Here is a 22,608-nt window from a genome sequence, read left to right as displayed (position 1 = left end):
TATGGTATTGCTGACCCGGTACCTGTATGGTATTGCTGACCCGGTACCTGTATGGTATTGCTGACCCGGTACCTGTATGGTATTGCTGACCCGGTACCTGTATGGTATAGCTGACCCGGTACCTGTATGGTATTGCTGACCCGGTATCTGTATGGTATTGCTGACCCGGTACCTGTATGGTATTGCTGACCTGGTACCTGTATGGTATTGCTGACCCGGTACCTGTATGGTATAGCTGTATGGTACCTACCTGTTCTCTCTAGCTGGTCTGATGGTAACAGTGTACTAAATTGATTGATTGGTTGATTGATTGGTTGGTTGATGGTGATGGTGTTATAGTGACTCCTGTAGTTGTTGGTGTAAACTTGACCCCTTGTGTTTGAGGGTGTTTTAGGGTGGTGAGCGGTGACTTGGGGTTTCACTGTGTGTGAATCAGAGTCTAACCATTGGTGTCTCTCTCCCTGCAGGTATCTTTGCGTTCAAGTGTGTGCGGGCGGAGGAGATCTTCAACATGCTGCAGGACATCATGCACAACAACAGCATCAGCGTAGTGGAGGAGCAGGTGGTGGAGGTCAACCCTATAGGGTCTGTTGAGGCTGAGCTGCCCTGCACACCTCACACTGCTGCTGGTAAGACCTGTTACACTCACTCCTACTAGTTAGACCTGTCACACTCACTCCTACTAGTACGACCTGTTACACTCACTCCTACCAGTTAGACCTGTTACACTCACTCCTACCAGTTAGACCTGTCACACTCACTCCTACCAGTTAGACCTGTCACACTCACTCCTACTAGTTAGACCTGTCACACTCACTCCTACCAGTTAGACCTGTCACACTCACTCCTACCAGTTAGACCTGTCACACTCACTCCTACCAGTTAGACCTGTCACACTCACTCCTACCAGTTAGACCTGTCACACTCACTCCTACCAGTTAGACCTGTCACACTCATTCCTACTAGTACGACCTGTCACACTCACTCCTACCAGTTAGACCTGTTACACTCACTCCTACCAGTTAGACCTGTCACACTCACTCCTACTAGTTAGACCTGTCACACTCACTCCTACTAGTTAGACCTGTCACACTCACTCCTACCAGTTAGACCTGTTACACTCACTCCTACTAGTACGACCTGTTACACTCACTCCTACTAGTACGACCTGTTACACTCACTCCTACTAGTACGACCTGTTACACTCACTCCTACTAGTTAGACCTGTCACACTCACTCCTACCAGTTAGACCTGTTACACTCACGCCTACTAGTACGACCTGTTACACTCACTCCTACTAGTACGACCTGTTACACTCACTCCTACTAGTACGACCTGTTACACTCACTCCTACTAGTTAGACCTGTCACACTCACTCCTACCAGTTAGACCTGTCACACTCACTCCTACTAGTACGACCTGTTACACTCACTCCTACTAGTTAGACCTGTCACACTCACTCCTACCAGTTAGACCTGTTACACTAACTCCTACTAGTACGACCTGTTACACTCACTCCTACTAGTACGACCTGTTACACTCACTCCTACTAGTACGACCTGTCACACTCACTCCTACCAGTTAGACCTGTTACACTCACTCCTACTAGTACGACCTGTTACACTCACTCCTACTAGTACGACCTGTTACACTCACTCCTACTAGTTAGACCTGTCACACTCACTCCTACCAGTTAGACCTGTTACACTCACTCCTACTAGTACGACCTGTTACACTCACTCCTACTAGTACGACCTGTTACACTCACTCCTACTAGTACGACCTGTCACACTCACTCCTACCAGTTAGACCTGTTACACTCACTCCTACTAGTATGACCTGTTACACTCACTCCTACTAGTTAGACCTGTCACACTCACTCCTACCAGTTAGACCTGTCACACTCACTCCTACCAGTTAGACCTGTTACACTCACTCCTACTAGTACGACCTGTTACACTCACTCCTACTAGTACGACCTGTTACACTCACTCCTACTAGTACGACCTGTTACACTCACTCCTACTAGTACGACCTGTTACACTCACTCCTACTAGTTAGACCTGTCACACTCACTCCTACCAGTTAGACCTGTCACACTCACTCCTACCAGTTAGACCTGTTACACTCACTCCTACTAGTACGACCTGTTACACTCACTCCTACTAGTACGACCTGTTACACTCACTCCTACTAGTACGACCTGTTACACTCACTCCTACTAGTACGACCTGTTACACTCACTCCTACTAGTTAGACCTGTCACACTCACTCCTACCAGTTAGACCTGTCACACTCACTCCTACCAGTTAGACCTGTCACACTCACTCCTACCAGTTAGACCTGTCACACTCACTCCTACCAGTTAGACCTGTCACACTCACTCCTACCAGTTAGACCTGTCACACTCACTCCTACTAGTACGACCTGTCACACTCACTCCTACCAGTTAGACCTGTCACACTCACTCCTACCAGTTAGACCTGTCACACTCACTCCTACTAGTTAGACCTGTCACACAAACACATTGTATGAATCGTATGTCTCTCCTCTTCCCAGCTCAAGGTTACTCTGTACCCACGTTACCAAACGGTATAGGACGCTACCCGTCGTTTGGGGAGGCCTCGTCGCGCCCTTCTAGCCGACACCCTTCTGTGGGCAGCGCCAGGCTGCCCTCTGTGGGAGAGGAGTCAACGCACCCTCTCCTGGCCTCGGACCAGTCGGTGAGAACACCCCCCTTTAGTCATGGACCCCTGTGGATAACTGTTATTATCGATGCATTCAAAGCCACTGACTAAGAAGCATTGACTTTCTTGTTGCTGTATGATCAGATTATTTTCTCAATGAGTTGTTATTTTGTCTTTGTATTTAGTTTGAAGATGTTACTGATCCAGGCAGAGCAGTGGAATGTGTCAGTGTGTGTTTTTAAACTCTCTCCCTCTCTCTCTCTCTCTCAGGTCCACACCTATGTCAACACGTCTGGTGTACGGGATGACCTTCGCACTCGCCCCAGCAGCCACACCCCCTTGGAGCTGCGGCTGTCCAATCCGGAGACGACCTCCTCGCTAGCCACCGCCCCTCCGTCACCCACGGAGACAGACATGGACACAGAGCCTCAGGTGCTGCTGGAGCCAGAAGGGGTTACATTTATCCTCGGTCCCACACCGGCTCAGAGGAGGCAGAAGCAGACCCGTGGGGATGGGGACAGGGAGCCTGGGTCCAGAGGGGATGGGGATGGGGACGGGGAGGCTGAGTCTAGGGGGTCTGGGGATGGAGAGATGGTGCTTGGGGTGTCTGGGTCTAACGGTGAGCCCAGCTCGGCAGCTCCCTCTGGGGGTCTGAACGGGAATGGGAACGGCTGTGTGGTGGGCTCCACCCTGGGTCTCCAGGCAGGAGACTGTGATACGGGGTATGACAGTGATGAACGCAAAGACGCCCCCCCTCCCCCTCTTCCTCCTAACCCTAACCCTCCACCTCAACCAGGAGCCAAACCCAGCACCATCTCCACCTATGAGCACCACAACGGCAACACCACCCATCCTTACGTCTCCACCCCTGTCCCTGTTCCAGCCCCCAACCCCCGGCGTAACCGTGCCGCCATCCCCCTCCCTGACTCCTCCCACAATGCCAACAACTCCGCCCAGCGGCGCACGGCGCTCCTTAACTACGAGAACCTTCCGGCGCTGCCTCCGGTGTGGGAGACGGCCAGGCGCTTCTCTGAGGGTGACGAGGAGGATGAAGAGGAGGTGTATCACGGATACGGACCAAAGACCCCCTCCCTTAACGGCTACCACAACCACCACCATCATCCTCACCACCATCATCATCATCCTCACCCCCACCTTCATCACCACGGTCTGGGTCTGGACCCCATGCACAACTACGTCAACACAGAGAATGTAAACGTCTCGCTCAGCGCCAAACTGGACTCTGCGCGGATCCTTCCGCGGGGGCGGGACTCTAGCGGCGTCTGTTCGACTCCCACCGTCTTTAACTTTGACTTCCGGTCGGGGCGATTGACGGGTGGACCGGGTGGGTTGGGGTTGGATCCCTTGAGGCAGCTGAACTACATTGAGGTTGAGATGGAGAAGGGCTCGGACTCCAGTGGGCCGCAGACGCCCAAGACCCCCACCACTCCCTGTGGTGTCGGCCTGGGCGGTCTCCTCCTCCCCCCTTCCACCCCAACGCGGCGGACCGAACTGTACGCCATGATCGACATCGAGCGCACGGCGGCCATGTCGAGTCTTCAGAAAGCACTGCCCCGTGACGACGGTACCTCTAGGAAAACCCGACACAACAGTACCGACCTTCCTATGTGAGCTTCACGACACTTAGCATACCTAGCCTACCAAGCACTGTCTGCATCTGAAATGGCACCCTGTTCCCTATATAGTGCACTACTTTTGACCAGGACTATTCATAAAGTGTCTCAGAGTAGGAGCGCTGATCTAAAATCAGTTTGACCTTTTAGACCCGTAAGGAATCAGATGACGTGGACAGGGGGGGACCTGATCCTAGATCAGCACTTCTACTCTGAGATGCTTAATGCATAACGACCCAGGACCCATAGGGCTCTGGTCAAAATGAGTGCACTACATAGGGAATAGGGTGTGATTTGGGACGCGGAACCACTGTCGTCTTCTTCAGCTGCACCTGGACCTGACCCTTGATGTTGATGCTGTCATACTTTGTTATACCTACAAACTGAATGAAAAACACATTTGAAGACAGAAGGGCTGCAGATTTTTAACATGTCTTATTACTTCACAAGGAAGTTACACTGTGTCCTGAAAGTAGCCTGGTCCCACATCTGTTTGTGCAGTCTTTGTCATGACAAGGAGTGGCACGATGGCACAAACGAGACCGGTACCCAGGCTATACTGAAAGCTTACCTGAAAGGCAACGATGGTAGATCAGGTACTCACCAATATAACACTATTTTTATTCCTGAGGTCATTTGATACCGTTAACTAATTAAAGAAGGAGTGAAACACCTTTAATTCTAGCCTGGTCCCAGATCTGTCTGTGCTCTGTGTCTATTCCATTGCTGTCATGGTCAAGCCAAACGATGAGTGACAGGGAGTTGGCATGACGGCACAAACAGACTGGTGCCCAGGCCACCTTTATTCCAGTGCCTGTGTAAGTTTAGCTTGCGGTGGGTGATGTGACAAACAGTGAGGTCTCTTTGAATGACGGACCTCATCACCAATCTCTCTTGGTACGAATCCTTTATAGTGCTGATCGTAAACTCAGATGGTCTCAGAGTAAACACTCATGTCGGTATCTGAAGCTCACTTCCGTGTTGCCCTAATGGTTGTAGATTCCTATGGCGTCTAACATTACTGGACCCACCAGGGTTGGGCTCAATTCCATTTCATTCCCAGTCAATTCAGGAAGTACACCGAAATTCAAATTCTCTTCAATGAGGAAAATGTGGAATTGGGTTAACTTTCTGAATTGACGGAATGGAATTGACCCCGAGCCTGGAGTCTTCAGCCATGTCTTAGGGCACACTTCATGGTACACTACAGAGTCACTTTAGCCACTATTAAATACAGACAGACAGTATGTATGAATGCCAAATTATATGATGGCCACAATGATGCTGTAATAATGTGTTTGGCTGTACTGAAAGTACCCAAATCATACCATTGGTATGCTTGTATGGCATCTTCATGCTCCGGGTTCATTCCATCAGGGTTGGGGTCCAATTACTTCACTATTGGGTCAATTCAGAAAGTCAGTTGGAATTTCAGTTTGCTTCCTGGATTGACAGAACTGAAAGGGAATACACGCCCACCCTGCAAACAATACTCAACTTGTACAGGGCCCTCTGGTGGTTGTTGGTGGTCTTAGTTCAGTCTGAAGTGTCATTCGAAACATTGTCGTGAACAAGGAAAACAAAAACCAAAGCGTTTATCACACAACGCTGTCAGTCAACCATGTTTCATAGGAGGAGTGTGGGTTCCAAAGTGTCATCTTCTGTTACCTGTTATCTCACTGTATCATATTGTACAAATTATTATTATATGTTCTAACTTGCATTATATTTTTTTCTACCTACATTTAAAAGAGTTAATAAACTATAGGAATTGTACAAAAAGTAGTTTAATAGATATTGTTTATTAAAGAAATGAACTGTTAGCGGAAACAATGGATTATTTGCCAAACTCCTTTTTTTTTCTATTCTAGAGTATGATGATTGTCACAGAGTTCCAGAATGCGTTCCATTGGTTCCATTTACGATGTAAACATGACTTATTTCCTCTGTTTTGGTCTCAGACCACCAGACACTATAAAGGACTATGCAGTGGATTAAACAATTAATTACTCACTGGGCACAGACGTCAATTCAACGTCTATTCCACGTTGGTTGAACGTAATTTCATTGAAAAGACGTGGAAACAACATTGATTCAACCAGTGTGTGCCCAGTGGGTCTACTGTTTAAAAACATAATGCCATAGTAGTGTATGGACTTTATATTGGGGGGGGAGATTTTGATATTTGCATTTTTCAGGTATGGAAATATATGTTTACCAAAATGTTAGTATTTTTTGACCAGAGGAAAAACCATACTGCGTATTTAGACGTCCACATCATTCTTAATACATATTCCATCACTGCCAACAGCACCCTATTCGTTTGTAGCATGGCAAAATACTAATAAAGAAATGGGACTAAGTGTTGCCTCTGCTGGTCTGTTTACTATTTGTGTCATAATTATCATTTGATAGCCTATTGTGTTGCTTCGGTTTTATCTTGTGTTTCAGCACTCAAATACAGTATTGAAGGAAGGAGAGTGACACCTGGTGGTAATGGAAGGGACATGCAGTGCAACTGTCTAGTTAGTGACGGCAGTAAGTTAATTTTTAATTAATTAATTAATTTTTTTATTTAGCAGACGCTCTTATCCAGAGCGACTTACAGGAGCAATTAGGGTTAAGTGCCTTGCTCAAGGGCACATCGACAGATTTTTCACCTAGTCGGCTCGGGGATTAGAACCAGCGACCTTTCGGTTACTGGCACAACGCTCTTACCCACTAAGCTACCTGCAATCATTTGTATGGACAGTCTTAACTCTGAATAATAAGGTGCAATGAGGAAGATATGTCTGAAGAAAAAAAAATAGATACTTTAGGGAGAGCCCCGCAGGACAGGCTGGTCTTACCATATATAAGGAGGGCATTGTTAAAAGGTAGTCTTAGCTCCTGTCTAATCCGTGCAGGAGAGAACTCTTCACTGGACCAGGATAAGGTGCAGGAGAGAACTCTTCACTGGACCAGGATAAGGTGCAGGAGCGAACGCTTCACTGGACCATGATAAGGTGCAGGAGAGAACTCTTCACTGGACCAGGATAAGGTACAGGAGAGAACTCTTCACTGGACCAGGATAAGGTGCAGGAGCGAACGCTTCACTGGACCATGATAAGGTGCAGGAGAGAACTCTTCACTGGACCAGGATAAGGTACAGGAGAGAACTCTTCACTGGACCAGGATAAGGTGCAGAAGAGAACTCTTCACTGGATCAGGATAAGGTGCAGGAGCGAACTCTTCACTGGACCAGGATAAGGTGCAGGAGAGGTAACTCTAATGAACTTATCCTCTGCAGCAGAGGTAACTCTGGGTCTTCCGTTCCGTTTGTCAATTAGGGTGTGCAGGGTGAATACACATGGTCTGTCGTACGGTAATTTGGTAAAAAGCCAATTTGACATTTGCTCAGTACATTGTTTTCGCTGAGGAAATGTACAAGTCTGCTGTTAATGATAATGCAGAGGATTTTCCCATGGTTGCTGTTGATGCATATCCCACGGTAGTGGGGATATGGATTGGGGTGATCAGTCCTTGGTTCCAAATATTGGGGAAGATGCCAGAGTTGAGGATGATGTTAAAGAGTTTAAGTATAACCAATTGGAATTTGTGGTCTGTATATTTTATCATTTCATTTAGGATACCATCAACACCACAGGCCTTTTTGGGTTGGAGGGTTTGTATTTTGTCCTGTAGTTCTTTCAATGTAATTGGAGAATCCAGTAGGTTCTGGTAGTCTTTAATAGTTGGATCTAAGATTTTTATTTGATCATGTATATTTTTTTGCTGTATGTTATGTTAAGTTGCGTCAATTCAAATCTGGTATAGGAACAAAAAGAGGTCAATACACGTCTTCTAAAATAGACTAGTATTTTAATTAATGCAAACACTTGAATTGGTAAATATGATGTTCGTATATACGGGCCCACTGAAACACCACGCAGGGCAGACAGAGAACTGAGCCATTGTTATAAGTTCTTCTTTAAATCCTCTGACAGAGATAGTTCCCGCTCCCTGCTGGCCTATCAGAGTAGAGACTGAGCGTGGTTTAGACTTACTCAGCCTATCGTTGGTGCACAGGCTGGTCCCAGCCCCTTGGCGCTTCACTGTTGCCAGGCATTAGTTGTTATCTCCACAACTTGTCTCAAGTCAGCAACCTCAGACATCTTTGTAGCAGAACACATGTCCTTGAGCGGTTTAACAAAGAGGCAGTGTGTGTGTATGTGAGACACAAGCCTTATCTCAGCCTACCCCCTAACAGTTCCCCACATTAATCACAGCTTGTTATATTAAACAATCTATATCAGTACAGTACAAACCTATTATGTTTAATCATTAATGTATTCTTTCTAAGCTAGGCATCACATCTAGTTATAAGAAAATAGATCCCCACAGTTATAGGGCTAAAAAGATTGGAGAAGTGGTTTATCCATACATCTCAATTTTGGATAGATAACTCTTCGTGTGTTTTTTTTTAGTTAGTTTTCCAATTTTCCCAGTCTCTCTTTCTCTCTCTCTCAGTATTACTTAGAGCCTCCAGTGAGCCTCCGGGTGGCTATGGAGAAGAATGGGTTGAATGTGGAGCACTTCTTTGTCCTGAACCATGGAGAATCCAGAGTGTTGGGGGGAGAAAGAGAAGGGGGTGTTTGAATGATCAGATGGGCTACATTACCAGAAGCTGCCATAGGAAAGAGTTTGGACTTCTGACAAATAAGAAATCTAAGCTTTGGATTATAACATTTGCCTGGTAAAAGGGCACTGATGTACATATTTGCAACTTTTTATAAATCTATGTTTTTAATGCCAAGTGATATTGATTGCACTATTAAATTGAAATTCACCTTACCAACATGGCTGTTTCTTTAAATGCGTGACCATGCAAAGTTCGGAAGTAGCTAACCTACTGTACACCAAAGTGACCGTGACCAACTTTCAAGAGTTCCCTTTTGTAAACCGAATACTAGCTTGATGTTTCTATAATTTTATTCTAATCAATTATGGCTAGGCCAACTAGAAAAAGTCTACTAACTAACGCATTCGGGCTATGGCTGCTTCCACATGTTTGGAAAACTCTACTTTCGAGGTCTATTCACCGAGCCGCATGTGTTCTGAAAACAGCGAAGGGAATTTTGTCAAGGTGATTATTTGTCAGCCTACAAAACAACTTTTAAATAGGGTTTCAATGTATCATATTTTAAGTGCACATCTCATTCAACAGAAGACAAAGTACTCGGTACCACTGTTCCGGTTGCTTTACTTGCTAAAATGTATGCACTTCTAGCTCACTTACGGAAACACGCCCAATAGGCGAAACAGAGTCATGTTCTCGAACGTTGCAGATAGAAATGTCAGGAATAGAGCTGATGTGATTCTTATTCTACATAAGGAATCAATGGTTGTTCTACATAGCCTATCTCTATCTGAACGTTCCAAAACGTTGCGACGTCATACATTCACGTTGTACTGTAACTTGTGCCTTGTCAACATTTATGTTTGGAGCTTTCAGCTGCTAGTTAGTCTTGGCTCACTATGGTAAAGATCGAGTGTGTAAGAGCATTATTATATGGATTAATACGTGCACCATCGACCAACGGCCTTGTTTAGATATTCCGCAAAATAACTCATGTTTTAAGCTATTTTCAGACGTATTTCATAATCATATTTTAATTGCAAGTGCAAATCAAATGGGGAGTTTCGTCACGTAGGTCCTTGCATCGAAAAGAGGAGGATTTCAATAGGCTAGGCTGCTTTAATTTCGTCACATGGTAGGGTTTTTCACCGACGTCAGAAGCCTTGGCTGGGAGGCTGGTAACCGTGCGCGGTGGGACGTTGGCCGTGCTTGCAGTGCACTCTTCAACACTGTTCTGCGGATATCTCGCTGTAACAATATCCGAAGAAATGTCGCGCCACTGACGGAATTACAGGTCGGCCTTGTCTTATTCTATACGTTTTCAGGTAGTATTTTATTGACCGAGTTGTAGTGACTGTGACGGATGCTGACCGTTCAAGCTGCGAATGATCGATTGTCTCCGTTCTGCTTATTTCACCACATTCCTTCTTCTCTTTTTAGTTAGGGTTCTATTGACAATCTAATGTTCTTATTATCCCGATAAAATCATCTCGATATAGCAGCAATTCTTTCTAGTGATCCGTTTTGTTTTGTTCTTGGTCGGATCAACAAAGAAACATTGTTGTATTTCTCTGGTGGTTTATTGTGGGTCCAGTCAAGTCATTCAGTAGGCCAATACGTGCAACAGAGCTCCACAGTAGGCAACGTGAAATGTATAGAGTGCGAACGTTGTAAGGGTACTCAGTCAATAGGACTAGTGGACAACTACACAGGACTTCCACTATAGGGCCTAGGTGACAGCTATGCAGTAGCCTCTTTAGTCTGTACTTACACCTTAAAACACAAGCTGCTGTGAATAGGGTTGATAAAGGGATGGAGTTGACAGAGGGATGGGGTTGACAGAGGGATGGGGTTGACAGGGGGATGGGGTTGACAGAGGGATGGGGTTGACAGAGGGATGGGGTTGACAGAGGGATGGAGTTGACAGGGGGATGGGGTTGACAGAGGGATGGGGTTGACAGAGGGATGGGGTTTACAGAGGGATGGGGTTGACAGAGGGATGGGGTTGACAGAGGGATGGGGTTGACAGAGGGATTGGGGTTGACAGAGGGAAGGGGTTGACAGAGGGATGGGGTTGACAGAGGGATGGGGTTGACAGAGGGAAGGGGTTGAAAGAGGGATGGGGTTGACAGAGGGATGGGGTTGACAGAGGGATGGAGTTGAGAGAGGGATGGGGTTGACAGAGGGATGGAGTTGAGAGAGGGATGGAGTTGAGAGAGGGATGGAGTTGACAGAGGGATGGGGTTGACAGAGGGATGGAGTTGAGAGAGGAATGGGGTTGACAGAGGGATGGGGTTGACAGAGGGATGGAGTTGACAGAGGGATGGAGTTGAGAGAGGGATGGGGTTGACAGAGGGATGGAGTTGAGAGAAGGATGGAGTTGACAGAGGGATGGAGTTGACAGAGGGATGGGGTTGACAGAGGGATGGGGTTGACAGAGGGATTGGGGTTGACAGAGGGATTGGGGTTGACAGAGGGATTGGGGTTGACAGAGGGATGGGGTTGACAGAGGGATGGGGTTGACAGAGGGATGGGGGTTGACAGAGGGATGGGGTTGACAGAGGGATGGGGTTGACAGAGGGATGGGGTTGACAGAGGGATGGAGTTGACAGAGGGATGGAGTTGACAGAGGGATGGGGTTGACAGAGGGATGGGGTTGACAGAGGGATGGGGTTGACAGAGGGATGGGGTTGACAGAGGGATGGAGTTGAGAGAGGGATGGGAGACATGGATCAGGCTGTCTGAAGGCATTCATTATGATCACCTTTACCTGGACCATACTGTACTGTAGTCTTCATAGTTCCTGGTAGCAGTGGAGGGTCCATACAGTCGCTCAGAGAGATTTGTAGTAGCCTAATGATAGCTTGGCAGGAGGCACATATACACTGAGTATACAAAACATTAGGAGCACCTTCCTAATATTTGACTGAGCTGAAGCCTTTCCACCTGTCCGGAGATAAGATACAGCTGAAACAATAGACCCAGACAATTGTATATTAAAGGTGAGGTCCACTGTGAGCTAGTCTGGCAGACAGTGTGTCTTTATTCAAAGTAGGAACCAGTAAAAAGTGGTTGCCCACGTTATACAATAGCTGACAGTGGAAGTCACGTTGCTGACATCTCACATACAGCAGGCCTGGTAATGGTTGTTGAGTGGGGTTGTTTTGGAACTGTTGCACAGGGTTACACCATGTCACAATAAGCATGCTTTCATGTCTAAACTGTTTCCTAAGTGCGATTGCACAAGAAACTGTCGGCCATACTCCATGGTGGTGCGGGCCCAGGGACAAAACAACAGAAATAGACTCTAACTGCACTGTGTCGCAGGCTTTTCTTTCTTCATTACTAGCTGTGTAATCCCTCCCAGGCATGTGTACGCTTTTATTTGTATTTCTTGTTTATTAACCTCCCTGTAGACCAGGAGCCCAGCACTGTCACCCCATGGAGGAGAGAGGAGGAGCAGGAGGAGAAGTGGATGAGAACCAGGTGCTGATGGAGGAGAGGGGTGTCTCTCCTGGTGATTCCCCAGGGACGGAAGGGGATTCCCCGGCCGTGGTCCGGCCCCGCGACCCCCCCACCTCCACCCTGCAGGACTCAGGGCCTCGGTAGGGATAGACAATGAACACCTTTGCAGTTTTCACATGCACTTTCTTGCCATCCAGCTGCTGAAGTTGCAGCATGATATTTCAGTGTTTTATTTGTCTTTATCTTTTGTGCTTTTTCTACCTGTACGGACTCTTTATATATTTATAAATATGCTCTGTGTATATATATATATATATATATATAATGCTTGCACACCAAATTTCCCCTCTGGACACAATAGGCAGTAAAAACATTTGATTGATTGACTCCTCCAGGAAGAGCAGCTCTTCCCGGTCCTCGAGGAAGAGCTTCCGTCTGGACTACCGGTTGGAGGAGGAGGTGACGGGGTCGAGCCGGGACAAACATGGCCGCTTTACTAACCCCTGGCCCACATGGAAGTTCCCGTCCTACTCCACCCTGCTACGCTTCTTCCTGCTGGAGAAGAACCACAGTAATGTACCCAGCTCCATAGAGGTGAGACACATTCTGACGTTTGCCGTATATAATAGGTATTTCATAAGACTCCTGAACAGCTAATCAAATGGCTATCCGGACTATTTGCATTGTCCCCCCGACCCCACCCCACCCCCTCTTTTACGCTTCTGCTACTCTCTGTTTATTATCTATGCATAGTCACTTTAACTCTACCTGTTCCCCCGCACATTGACTCTGTACCGGTACCCCCTGTATATAGCCTCCCTACTGTTATTACATCGACTAACACATTGACTCTGTACCGGTACCCCCTGTATATAGCCTCCCTACTGTTATTACCTCCACTAACACATTGACTCTGTACCGGTACCCCCTGTATATAGCCTCCCTACTGTTATTACCTCCACTAACACATTGACTCTGTACCGGTACCCCCTGTATATAGCCTCCCTACTGTTATTACCTCCACTAACACATTGACTCTGTACTGGTACCCCCTGTATATAGCCTCCCTACTGTTATTACATCGACTAACACATTGACTCTGTACCGGTACCCCCTGTATATAGCCTCCCTACTGTTATTACCTCCACTAACACATTGACTCTGTACCGGTACCCCCTGTATATAGCCTCCCTACTGTTATTACCTCCACTAACACATTGACTCTGTACCGGTACCCCCTGTATATAGCCTCCCTACTGTTATTACCTCCACAAACACATTGACTCTGTACCGGTACCCCCTGTATATAGCCTCCCTACTGTTATTACATAGACTAACACATTGACTCTGTACCGGTACCCCCTGTATATAGCCTCCCTACTGTTATTACATCGACTAACACATTGACTCTGTACCGGTACCCCCTGTATATAGCCTCCCTACTGTTATTACATAGACTAACACATTGACTCTGTACCGGTACCCCCTGTATATAGCCTCCCTACTGTTATTACCTCCACTAACACATTGACTCTGTACCGGTACCCCCTGTATATAGCCTCCCTACTGTTATTACCTCCACTAACACATTGACTCTGTACCGGTACCCCCTGTATATAGCCTCCCTACTGTTATTACCTCCACTAACACATTGACTCTGTACCGGTACCCCCTGTATATAGCCTCCCTACTGTTATTACATAGACTAACACATTGACTCTGTACCGGTACCCCCTGTATATAGCCTCCCTACTGTTCTTTTATTTTACTGCTGCTCTTTAATTATTTGTTATTTAAATTTTTTTGTTATCTATTTTTACTTCACACTTATTTTTCTTAAAACTGCATTGTTGGTTAAGGGCTTGTAAGTAAGCATTTCACTGTAAGGTCTACACCTGTTGTATTCGGCGCATGTGACAAATACAATTTGATTTGATTTCTCAGTCATTTGAGCCACCATTTCTAGCACCCACAGTCATTGTGTCTAATGAGACACAGCGGCTCATACGTTTTGCAAAACAAACCTAGCTATGACGGAGACCACAAAACCACACCTGATAGGACTCATTGCCAGTCAAACTGTCGACTCTTTATTATAAGGAACTTATCACACAGACCTATACTCCAACTCCACAGGTTGAATAATGATTATTTTTTACTGTATACAGTCCACACCCAACAATTACCTCCTGCCCTGACTGAACCTGTTCCGTCTGCGCTGACTCCTGAGGTCTATCATTAAATATCTCTTGACTGAGAGCACGTCAGAGTTTGTCAACTGTGATTTTGAATGCTGTGCCTCATGTCCACAGCTAGGTTAGCTGTTAGCTCCGGAAGATGCCTCCCATTCCATAAACACTGCACTGTGCTCTGGTAACAACCCAGGGTATTTTTAGATGGCTGTAAATCAATCTAACCTCACGACTCAGACAGGGGCTCTGCTCTATAGACATGTAGTGGTCAGGAAGGAAGGGCCTAATATTTAAAGGAACTCTTATTTCCAATCATCTTTCTGATAAAGAGGAAGGACGTATTAAAGGTGTTTAGTCATCTGTGTTTTGAATTGTTATGCTGAAATAACTTAATCAAATTAACCTCAAACAAATCATACAACCAGGGGCATATTCATTGAGACACGTCAGAGAAAAAGGGTTTTAATACGAAAAACAAAATTGAGCATTTTTTTTTATTGGTTAATTTGTTTTGGTGACCGAAGCAATAGTGAAATGTTGAAATCTTTTTTGTTCCATGTCTTAGACAAAGAGCTTCCAGTGCTGGAGCCTTTCTTACCCACCTCTATCTCTAAGCTCATGGATGAATCTGAAACAAGTCATATTAAAGTCTGTGTCTTCTGCTACTCAGGTCTTAGACAAAGAGCTTCCAGTTGTGGAACCTTGGTTCCTCCGTGTCCCGGAGGCAGCAGAAGGAGCCGTGGGGTCTGGTCTCAGGGTGACCTGGCTAGGCCACGCATCAGTCTTGGTAGAGATGGATGGCCTGGTCATCCTCACTGACCCCATCTTCAGCCAGAGGGCATCTCCCTTACAGTTCATGGGCCCCAAGAGGTACCGGGGTCCCCCTTGTACGGTTGATCAACTCCCCCGGATCGACGCGGTCGTCATCAGCCACTCCCACTACGACCATCTCGATGCGGGCACCGTGACCCAGTTGAACGAGCGGTTCGGCGGGGATCTCCGATGGTTTGTGCCGTTGGGACTCATGGACTGGATGCAGAAAAGCGGGTGTGAGAATGTGATAGAGTTAGACTGGTGGGAGGAGAACTGTGTGCCGGGTCACGATGAAGTCACGTTTGTGTGTACGCCGGCGCAGCACTGGTGCAAGCGCACCCCCACGGACGATAACCGGGTGCTGTGGGGGAGCTGGTCTGTCCTGGGGCCCTGTAACCGCTTCTTCTTTGCTGGAGACACCGGCTACTGCTCCTCCTTCCAGGAGATAGGGAGGCGCTTTGGGCCCTTCGACCTGGCTGCCATACCCATCGGAGCGTACCTGCCCAGGTATGAAACTAGTGTACACCTGTCCTGCACAGCTGTGATTGCTTTAGTACAACGGTGCCCAAACCTCCCCCTGGAGAGCCACTGGGAGTGCAGGTTTTTGTTCCAACCCTGCTTTTATCTAATCAGCTGTTCATCAGGACCCTTGATGAACTGAATCAGGTTTAGAAAAGCAAAAGCCTGCATGTCCAGTAGCTCTCTAGGGGAAGGGTTGGACCGTGGACCGTAGTATTAGATACCCCTCAACTTGATTAACTTTAGTGAACTTCAGTTTACTTTTAATAAATACTAAGTTTGTTAAACCTTCATTAGGTAAACCCACAAAAAGCCAATTTTCCTCCATGTTTCTCCTCCCTCAGAGATGTAATGCGTGGACAGCATGTGGACCCAGAGGAGGCTGTGGAGATCCACAAAGACATCCAGGCCAGACACTCCCTGGCTATTCACTGGGGAACCTTCGCTTTAGCTTACGAGGTGAGCATTAACAGTTCTGAATGGGTCATCGAATGGATCTGTTTTTATATGGCGTACAATGGCTTGCGCAAGTATTCACCCCCCCCTTGGCATTTTTCCTATTTTGTTGCCTTACAACCTGGAATTAAAATTGATTTTTTTTAGGGGTTTGTATCATTTGATTTACACAACATGCCTACCACTTTGAAGATGCAAAATATGTTTTATTGTGAAACAAACAAGAAATAAGACAAAAAAACTGAACTTGAGCGTGCATAACTATTCACCCCCCCAAAGTCAATACTTTGTAGAGCCACCTTTTGCAGCAATTACAGCTGCAAGTCTCTTGGGGTATGTCTCTATAAGCTTGGCACATCTAGCCACTGGGATTTTTGGCCTTCAAGGCAAAACTGCTCCAGCTCCTTCAAGTTGGATGGGTTCCGCTGGTGTACAGTAATCTTTAAGTCATCCCACAGATTCTCAATTGGATTGAGGTCTGGGCTTTGACTAGGCCATTCCAAGACATTTAAATGTTTCTCCTTAAACCACTTGAGTGTTGCTTTAGCAGTATGCTTAGGGTCATTGTCCTACTGGAAGGTGAACCTCCGTCCCAGTCTCAAATCTCTGGAAGACTGAAACAGGTTTCCCTCAAGAATTTCCATGTATTTAGCGCCATCCATCATTCCTTCAATTCTGACCAGTTTCCCAGTCCCTGCCGATGGAAAAACATCCCCACAGCATGATGCTGCCACCACCATGCTTCACTGTGGGGATGGTGTTCTCGGGGTGATGAGAGGTGTTGGGTTTGCGCCAGACATAGCGTTTTCCTTAATGGCCAAAAAGCTCTATTTTAGTCTCATCTGACCAGAGTACCTTCTTCCATATGTTTGGGGAGTCTCCCACATGCCTTTTGGCGAACACCAAACGTGTTTGCTTATTTTTTTTCTTTAAGCAATGGCTTTTTTCTGGCCACTCATCCGTAAAGCCCAGCTCTGTGGTAGAGCATGGCACTTGCAACGCCATAGTTGTGGGTTCGATTCCCACGGGAGGCAAGTATGAAAAATGTATGCACTCACTAACTGTAAGTCGCTCTGGATAAGAGCGTCTACTAAATTACTAAAAAATAAAAAATAAAAATATACGGTTTAAGGTGGTCCTATGGACAGATACTCCAATCTCCGCTGTGGTGCTTTGCAGCTCCTTCAAGGTTATCTTTGGTCTCTTTGTTGCCTCTCTGATTAATGCCCTCCTTGCCTGGTCCGTGAGTTTTGGTGGGCGGCCCTCTCTTGGACAGTTTGTTGTGGTGCCATATTCTTTCAATTTTTTAATAATGGATTTAATGGTGCTCCGTGGGATGTTCAAAGTTTTTGATATTTTTTTATAACCCAACCCTGACCTGTACTTCTCCACAACTTTGTCCCTGACCTGTTTGGAGAGCTCCTTGGTCTTCATGGTGCTGCTTGCATGGTGGTGCCCCTTGCTTAGTGGTGTTGCAGACTCTGGGGCCTTTCAGAACAGGTGTATATATACTGAGATCATGTGACACTTAGATTGCACACAGGTGGACTTTATTGAACTAATTATGTGACTTCTGAAGGTAATTGGTTGCACCAGATCTTATTTAGGGGCTTCATAGCAAAGGGGGTGAATACATATGCACGCACCACTTTTCCGTTATTTATTTAGTAATTTTTTTTTGAAACAAGTAATTTTTTGCATTTCACTTCACCAATTTGGAAAATGTTGTGTATGTCCATTACATGAAATCCAAATAAAAATCAAATTAAATTACAAGTTGTAGTGCAACAAAATTGGAAAAACGTCAAGGGGGATGAATATGTTTGCAAGGCACTGTACTGTAGGTACCTGCTGTAAAACATATTTTTGGTGTCAATTATCAGTTGTTAGCATCAATCCAAAACCTAAGGCATGTCACCTCACATCAGAGATGCATGGCCTATCCAGTGGGATTCTCTGAATCTAATGATCAGGAAGAATACATTTGCTCTGCCTCCCAGCTGAAATTGGAGACCGAAGGTCAGGAAAACTAGCCTTCCGTGGTAATAAATCAACCCTATCACAACACGTCAACAGCGGATCTGACCTCTGCATTCTAGACTGGACTCAGTTTAGAGAAACACATATTTGCCATTGTGTCCTTTTGTGTGATGAGAACAAACACACTGTCAGACACCCCTTTTAACCGTTCAGCCTAAAGACAAAGGTGGGATTGTTCAGCGTCCCACAATAAATGTGAAAACTCCATTATGTTGCTTGCTGCTGCATTCAGTTGACGTCGGCACGTTTTTGGAAATGCAGAGGAAGATGTTTTGTTGGTCGTAAAAGAGGAACCATCGATTAACTGTGATATCATTAAACTTTCCCCTGATGCTTTGGTCATGCCTCAGCAGATGGCTTTGCTGGTAAAACCGTTTTTAAGACGGACCGTTCTCTTAAATTCGTGCAGAAAGCAACACACAGGGACATACGAGTTTACTTGTTTATGGAGAATTATTGGACTTTATTTAGTTCAGACACCTCTATTCTGGGATGTTGAAACAAGTAGTTTGTTTGCCGACAGCAGTTGTCCTGTTGGCAGGCTTTGAAAGATAACCTTTTGTCTGTCTGACGTTTCTGCTGAGGGAGGCAGCAAGCAGCTCTAAAAGCCTCTGTAGTTTCACGTGCTGTCCTCTCCTAAACCCTGGAGTCTATGTACTGTCCACTCCTAAACCCTGGAGTCTATGTACTGGCCTCTCCTAAACCCTGGAGTTTATGTACTGGCCTCTCCTAAACCCTGGAGTTTATGTACTGGCCTCTCCTAAACCCTGGAGTCTATGTACTGGCCTCTCCTAAACCCTGGAGTCTATGTACTGTCCACTCCTAAACCCTGGAGTTTATGTACTGGCCTCTCCTAAACCCTGGAGTCTATGTACTGGCCTCTCCTAAACCCTGGAGTCTATGTACTGGCCTCTCCTAAACCCTGGAGTCTATGTACTGGCCTCTCCTAAACCCTGGAGTCTATGTACTGGCCTCTCCTAAACCCTGGAGTCTATGTACTGGCCTCTCCTAAACCCTGGAGTTTATGTACTGGCCTCTCCTAAACCCTGGAGTCTATGTACTGGCCTCTCCTAAACCCTGGAGTCTATGTACTGGCCTCTCCTAAACCCTGGAGTCTATGTACTGTCCACTCCTAAACCCTGGAGTTTATGTACTGTCCTCTCCTAAACCCTGGAGTCTATGTTCTGTCCTCTCCTAAACCCTGGAGTCTATGTACTGGCCTCTCCTAAACCCTGGAGTCTATGTACTGGCCTCTCCTAAACCCTGGAGTCTATGTTCTGTCCTCTCCTAAACCCTGGAGTCTATGTACTGGCCTCTCCTAAACCCTGGAGTCTATGTACTGGCCTCTCCTAAACCCTGGAGTCTATGTACTGGCCTCTCCTAAACCCTGGAGTCTATGTACTGGCCTCTCCTAAACCCTGGAGTCTATGTACTGGCCTCTCCTAAACCCTGGAGTCTATGTACTGGCCTCTCCTAAACCCTGGAGTCTATGTACTGTCCACTCCTAAACCCTGGAGTTTATGTACTGGCCTCTCCTAAACCCTGGAGTCTATGTACTGGCCTCTCCTAAACCCTGGAGTTTATGTACTGGCCTCTCCTAAACCCTGGAGTCTATGTACTGGCCTCTCCTAAACCCTGGAGTCTATGTACTGGCCTCTCCTAAACCCTGGAGTCTATGTACTGTCCACTCCTAAACCCTGGAGTTTATGTACTGTCCTCTCCTAAACCCTGGAGTCTATGTTCTGTCCTCTCCTAAACCCTGGAGTCTATGTACTGGCCTCTCCTAAACCCTGGAGTCTATGTACTGGCCTCTCCTAAACCCTGGAGTCTATGTACTGGCCTCTCCTAAACCCTGGAGTCTATGTACTGGCCTCTCCTAAACCCTGGAGTCTATGTACTGGCCTCTCCTAAACCTATCATTCTCTCTCTCTCACTGTCTCTCTCTCACCCATTTTCTCTCTCTCACCCTCTCTCTCACCGTCTCTCTCTCACAGTCTGTCTCTCAATTCAATTCTCTCTCACGTCTCTCTTTCTCTCTCTCTCTCACCGTCTCTCTCTCTCAATTCAATTCTCGCTCTCTCACCCTCTCTCTCTCACACACACACTTTCTCAGTCTCTCTCTCTCACCATCTCCCTCTCTCACCGTCTCTCTCACACACTTTCTCTCTCTGTCTCTCTCTGACTCTCCTTCATTGGAAGGAGAGAGAGCGAGAAACGCGAGGAAGCGACTGGCTTATATCATTCATGCCTCTTTCCTTTCACTTTATTTAATACTGGCTAACATCCATCTCTGTCTCTCTGTCTGTCTGTGTCAGTATTACTTAGAGCCTCCAGTGAGACTCAGGGAGGCCATGGAGAAGAATGGGTTGAACGTGGACCACTTCTTTGTCCTGAACCATGGGGAATCCAGAGTGCTGAACGCAGACCAGGAAGTCTTTGAATGATTGGACCAAAATGGGGCCTAAGCCCCTCCCACAAGCTGTAGAAGACTAAACGGCACTGTGGCTTTAAAGCATACAGCTGAATCAATGAATGAAGCTCTCATCGTCAACAGTCTAGTCGATGGCGGACTAGAGAGTTGAATGATGGCGACTATAAAACGGAACACCCTGTCATTTATCCAATGATTGTTTTTCTATGCCAAATGTCTGACGCCGGAACTATCAAGAAGAAACATTTCGGAATAATTTTTGGCTGATGATGTGTTATCGTATAGCTGCAATGTCATCAGTCGTGTCAAAGTGATTAATATGTATGTTATTTTACACAATGGACACACTACACGTCATTGTGCGCCGACGTGCAGAACTGCAACTGTATGCCTTCACAGTTTAGCACATTCACCAATCATATTTTGTAGAGTTTCTTTAACCACATGTAACCAAATCTTCTGGAGTCATCAAATGCTGGACAGTTCATGTGCACTATACTCTGTGTAATTTATGTACTTGGACGTTGCAATAATGTTTAGGAGGTCTGAAAACACGTTGTTGTATGTGTGGTTTTCACCCTCATCCATGTTACAGCTGTCATTAAAACTCTGCTCTCTGATGTACACAGACTTGTCTTGTGAGGTGTACACTCTTAGGTCATTAGTTAGGGCCAGAGTAATTCCTGACCTGAATACTTGGTTCTGCAATACTGACCACTTTAGATTTAAGCTATTTTTATTTATTTTTTTACCTTGTCCACAATAGGTCATGAGTTCAGTACTTGTCTTTTGTACAACTCTCAACGTCAAACATACGAAGAGGTGTGAATGGCCTGTGGCCCTGGTGTAAGGATCTCACCCCTGAATCACAGGGTTGTTGGTTCAAACCAAGACAGAGCCCATGAGTGTTTATTTGGCTGATAGTTGAAAGATGGTCAGAACTCATGGGGGGTGAATACTTGGGGTCACTCCTGTGAACAGCAGTGGTTCTAGAGAGAATCGCCTGCCAAAAGTGGTGGTCTTTTATTTAAAAACAGTCAGGTTTTTTTTCATCAGTTTTCTTCCGTAAACACTGCAGGTTACAGTTCAGGAACCCCAGGATTGAACCACCCCCTTCCAGCCAACACACCACTGGCCTGTAATGATGTTGGTGTGGCAGCCACTCCTCCTAGTGGCCCTGACTCACTCTGCAGCGGAGTTCATGGCCACAACACATCCTGATCCAGAGCTGGGTTTGAACCTGCAACCCTTTACACCAGAGCCACAGACTCCTTCACGCTTACTGCTCTTCTCTTTTTGACATTGAGAGTTGCAGAAATCCACACTGAAGTGTAAGAGTTGAGGTTTGAACCCACAACATCTGTGGTACGAGGCAGGAGTTTAACCCCAGAGCCCCAGACGAACACTTTTGACTGCTTCTCGTTGTACATTTGACATTGAGAGATGCAGAGTTGTATGCAAAAGCACAAGAGCTAAGATTTAAACGTTCAACCTCTGGGTTGCATGGCAATGGTTTAACCCCAGAGCCACATAGTCCACAGTGCCTGCATAGCCCCAAGTTGGCGCTCTGGACGAATAATGTACCTCAAGTGAAATGTTTGTGTTCAAGGCTTATATAAAGTTATTTTAACTGATTATACAACGTGGGGCCAGTTTTGGAGTCTGTAACCCACTGGCCAAGGGTTTTATGTCTAACTAACACTACAGTCACTACATGTATATCCGTGTGTGTGTGTTTTGCCTGGCAACAGG

The 22,608-nt window shown here is 46.2% G+C and overlaps 2 protein-coding genes across 4 annotated transcripts; both read left to right on the top strand.

Moving 5' to 3' along the window:
• Positions 1–467: 467 nt before the first annotated feature.
• LOC311125756 (fibroblast growth factor receptor substrate 2-like) lies at positions 468–6,685 on the top strand (the record flags this gene model as incomplete). Its single annotated transcript, XM_084199783.1, has 3 exons — positions 468–629; positions 2,561–2,778; positions 2,959–6,685. Coding segments are annotated over 3 exons (1,742 nt in total), but the record flags the coding sequence as incomplete, so codon positions are not given.
• A 2,537-nt stretch (positions 6,686–9,222) lies between these two features.
• LOC311125757 (N-acyl-phosphatidylethanolamine-hydrolyzing phospholipase D-like) lies at positions 9,223–21,480 on the top strand. Of its 3 annotated transcripts, none has more exons than XM_084199786.1 (6): positions 9,223–9,447; positions 12,357–12,545; positions 12,801–12,999; positions 15,268–15,917; positions 16,274–16,388; positions 20,741–21,480. In XM_084199786.1, exons 1-6 carry the CDS (start codon positions 9,308–9,310, stop codon positions 20,867–20,869), a joined length of 1,422 nt encoding a protein of 473 aa, XP_084055912.1. In that variant the 5' UTR covers positions 9,223–9,307; the 3' UTR covers positions 20,870–21,480. The 3 variants fall into 3 exon arrangements, with proteins under 3 accessions (XP_084055912.1, XP_084055910.1, XP_084055911.1); XM_084199784.1 differs by lacking the exon at positions 9,223–9,447 and adding an exon at positions 9,827–10,234; XM_084199785.1 differs by lacking the exon at positions 9,223–9,447 and adding an exon at positions 9,985–10,265.
• Positions 21,481–22,608: the final 1,128 nt, after the last annotated feature.

Source organism: Coregonus lavaretus (genome assembly GCF_964263955.1).
Source record: "Coregonus lavaretus genome assembly, contig: HAP1_SCAFFOLD_5288, whole genome shotgun sequence".
In the NCBI taxonomy this organism is placed as follows: domain Eukaryota; kingdom Metazoa; phylum Chordata; class Actinopteri; order Salmoniformes; family Salmonidae; genus Coregonus; species Coregonus lavaretus.
Note: the sequence above shows the minus strand (reverse complement) of the source record. Positions and strands in the feature narration are given on the sequence as shown.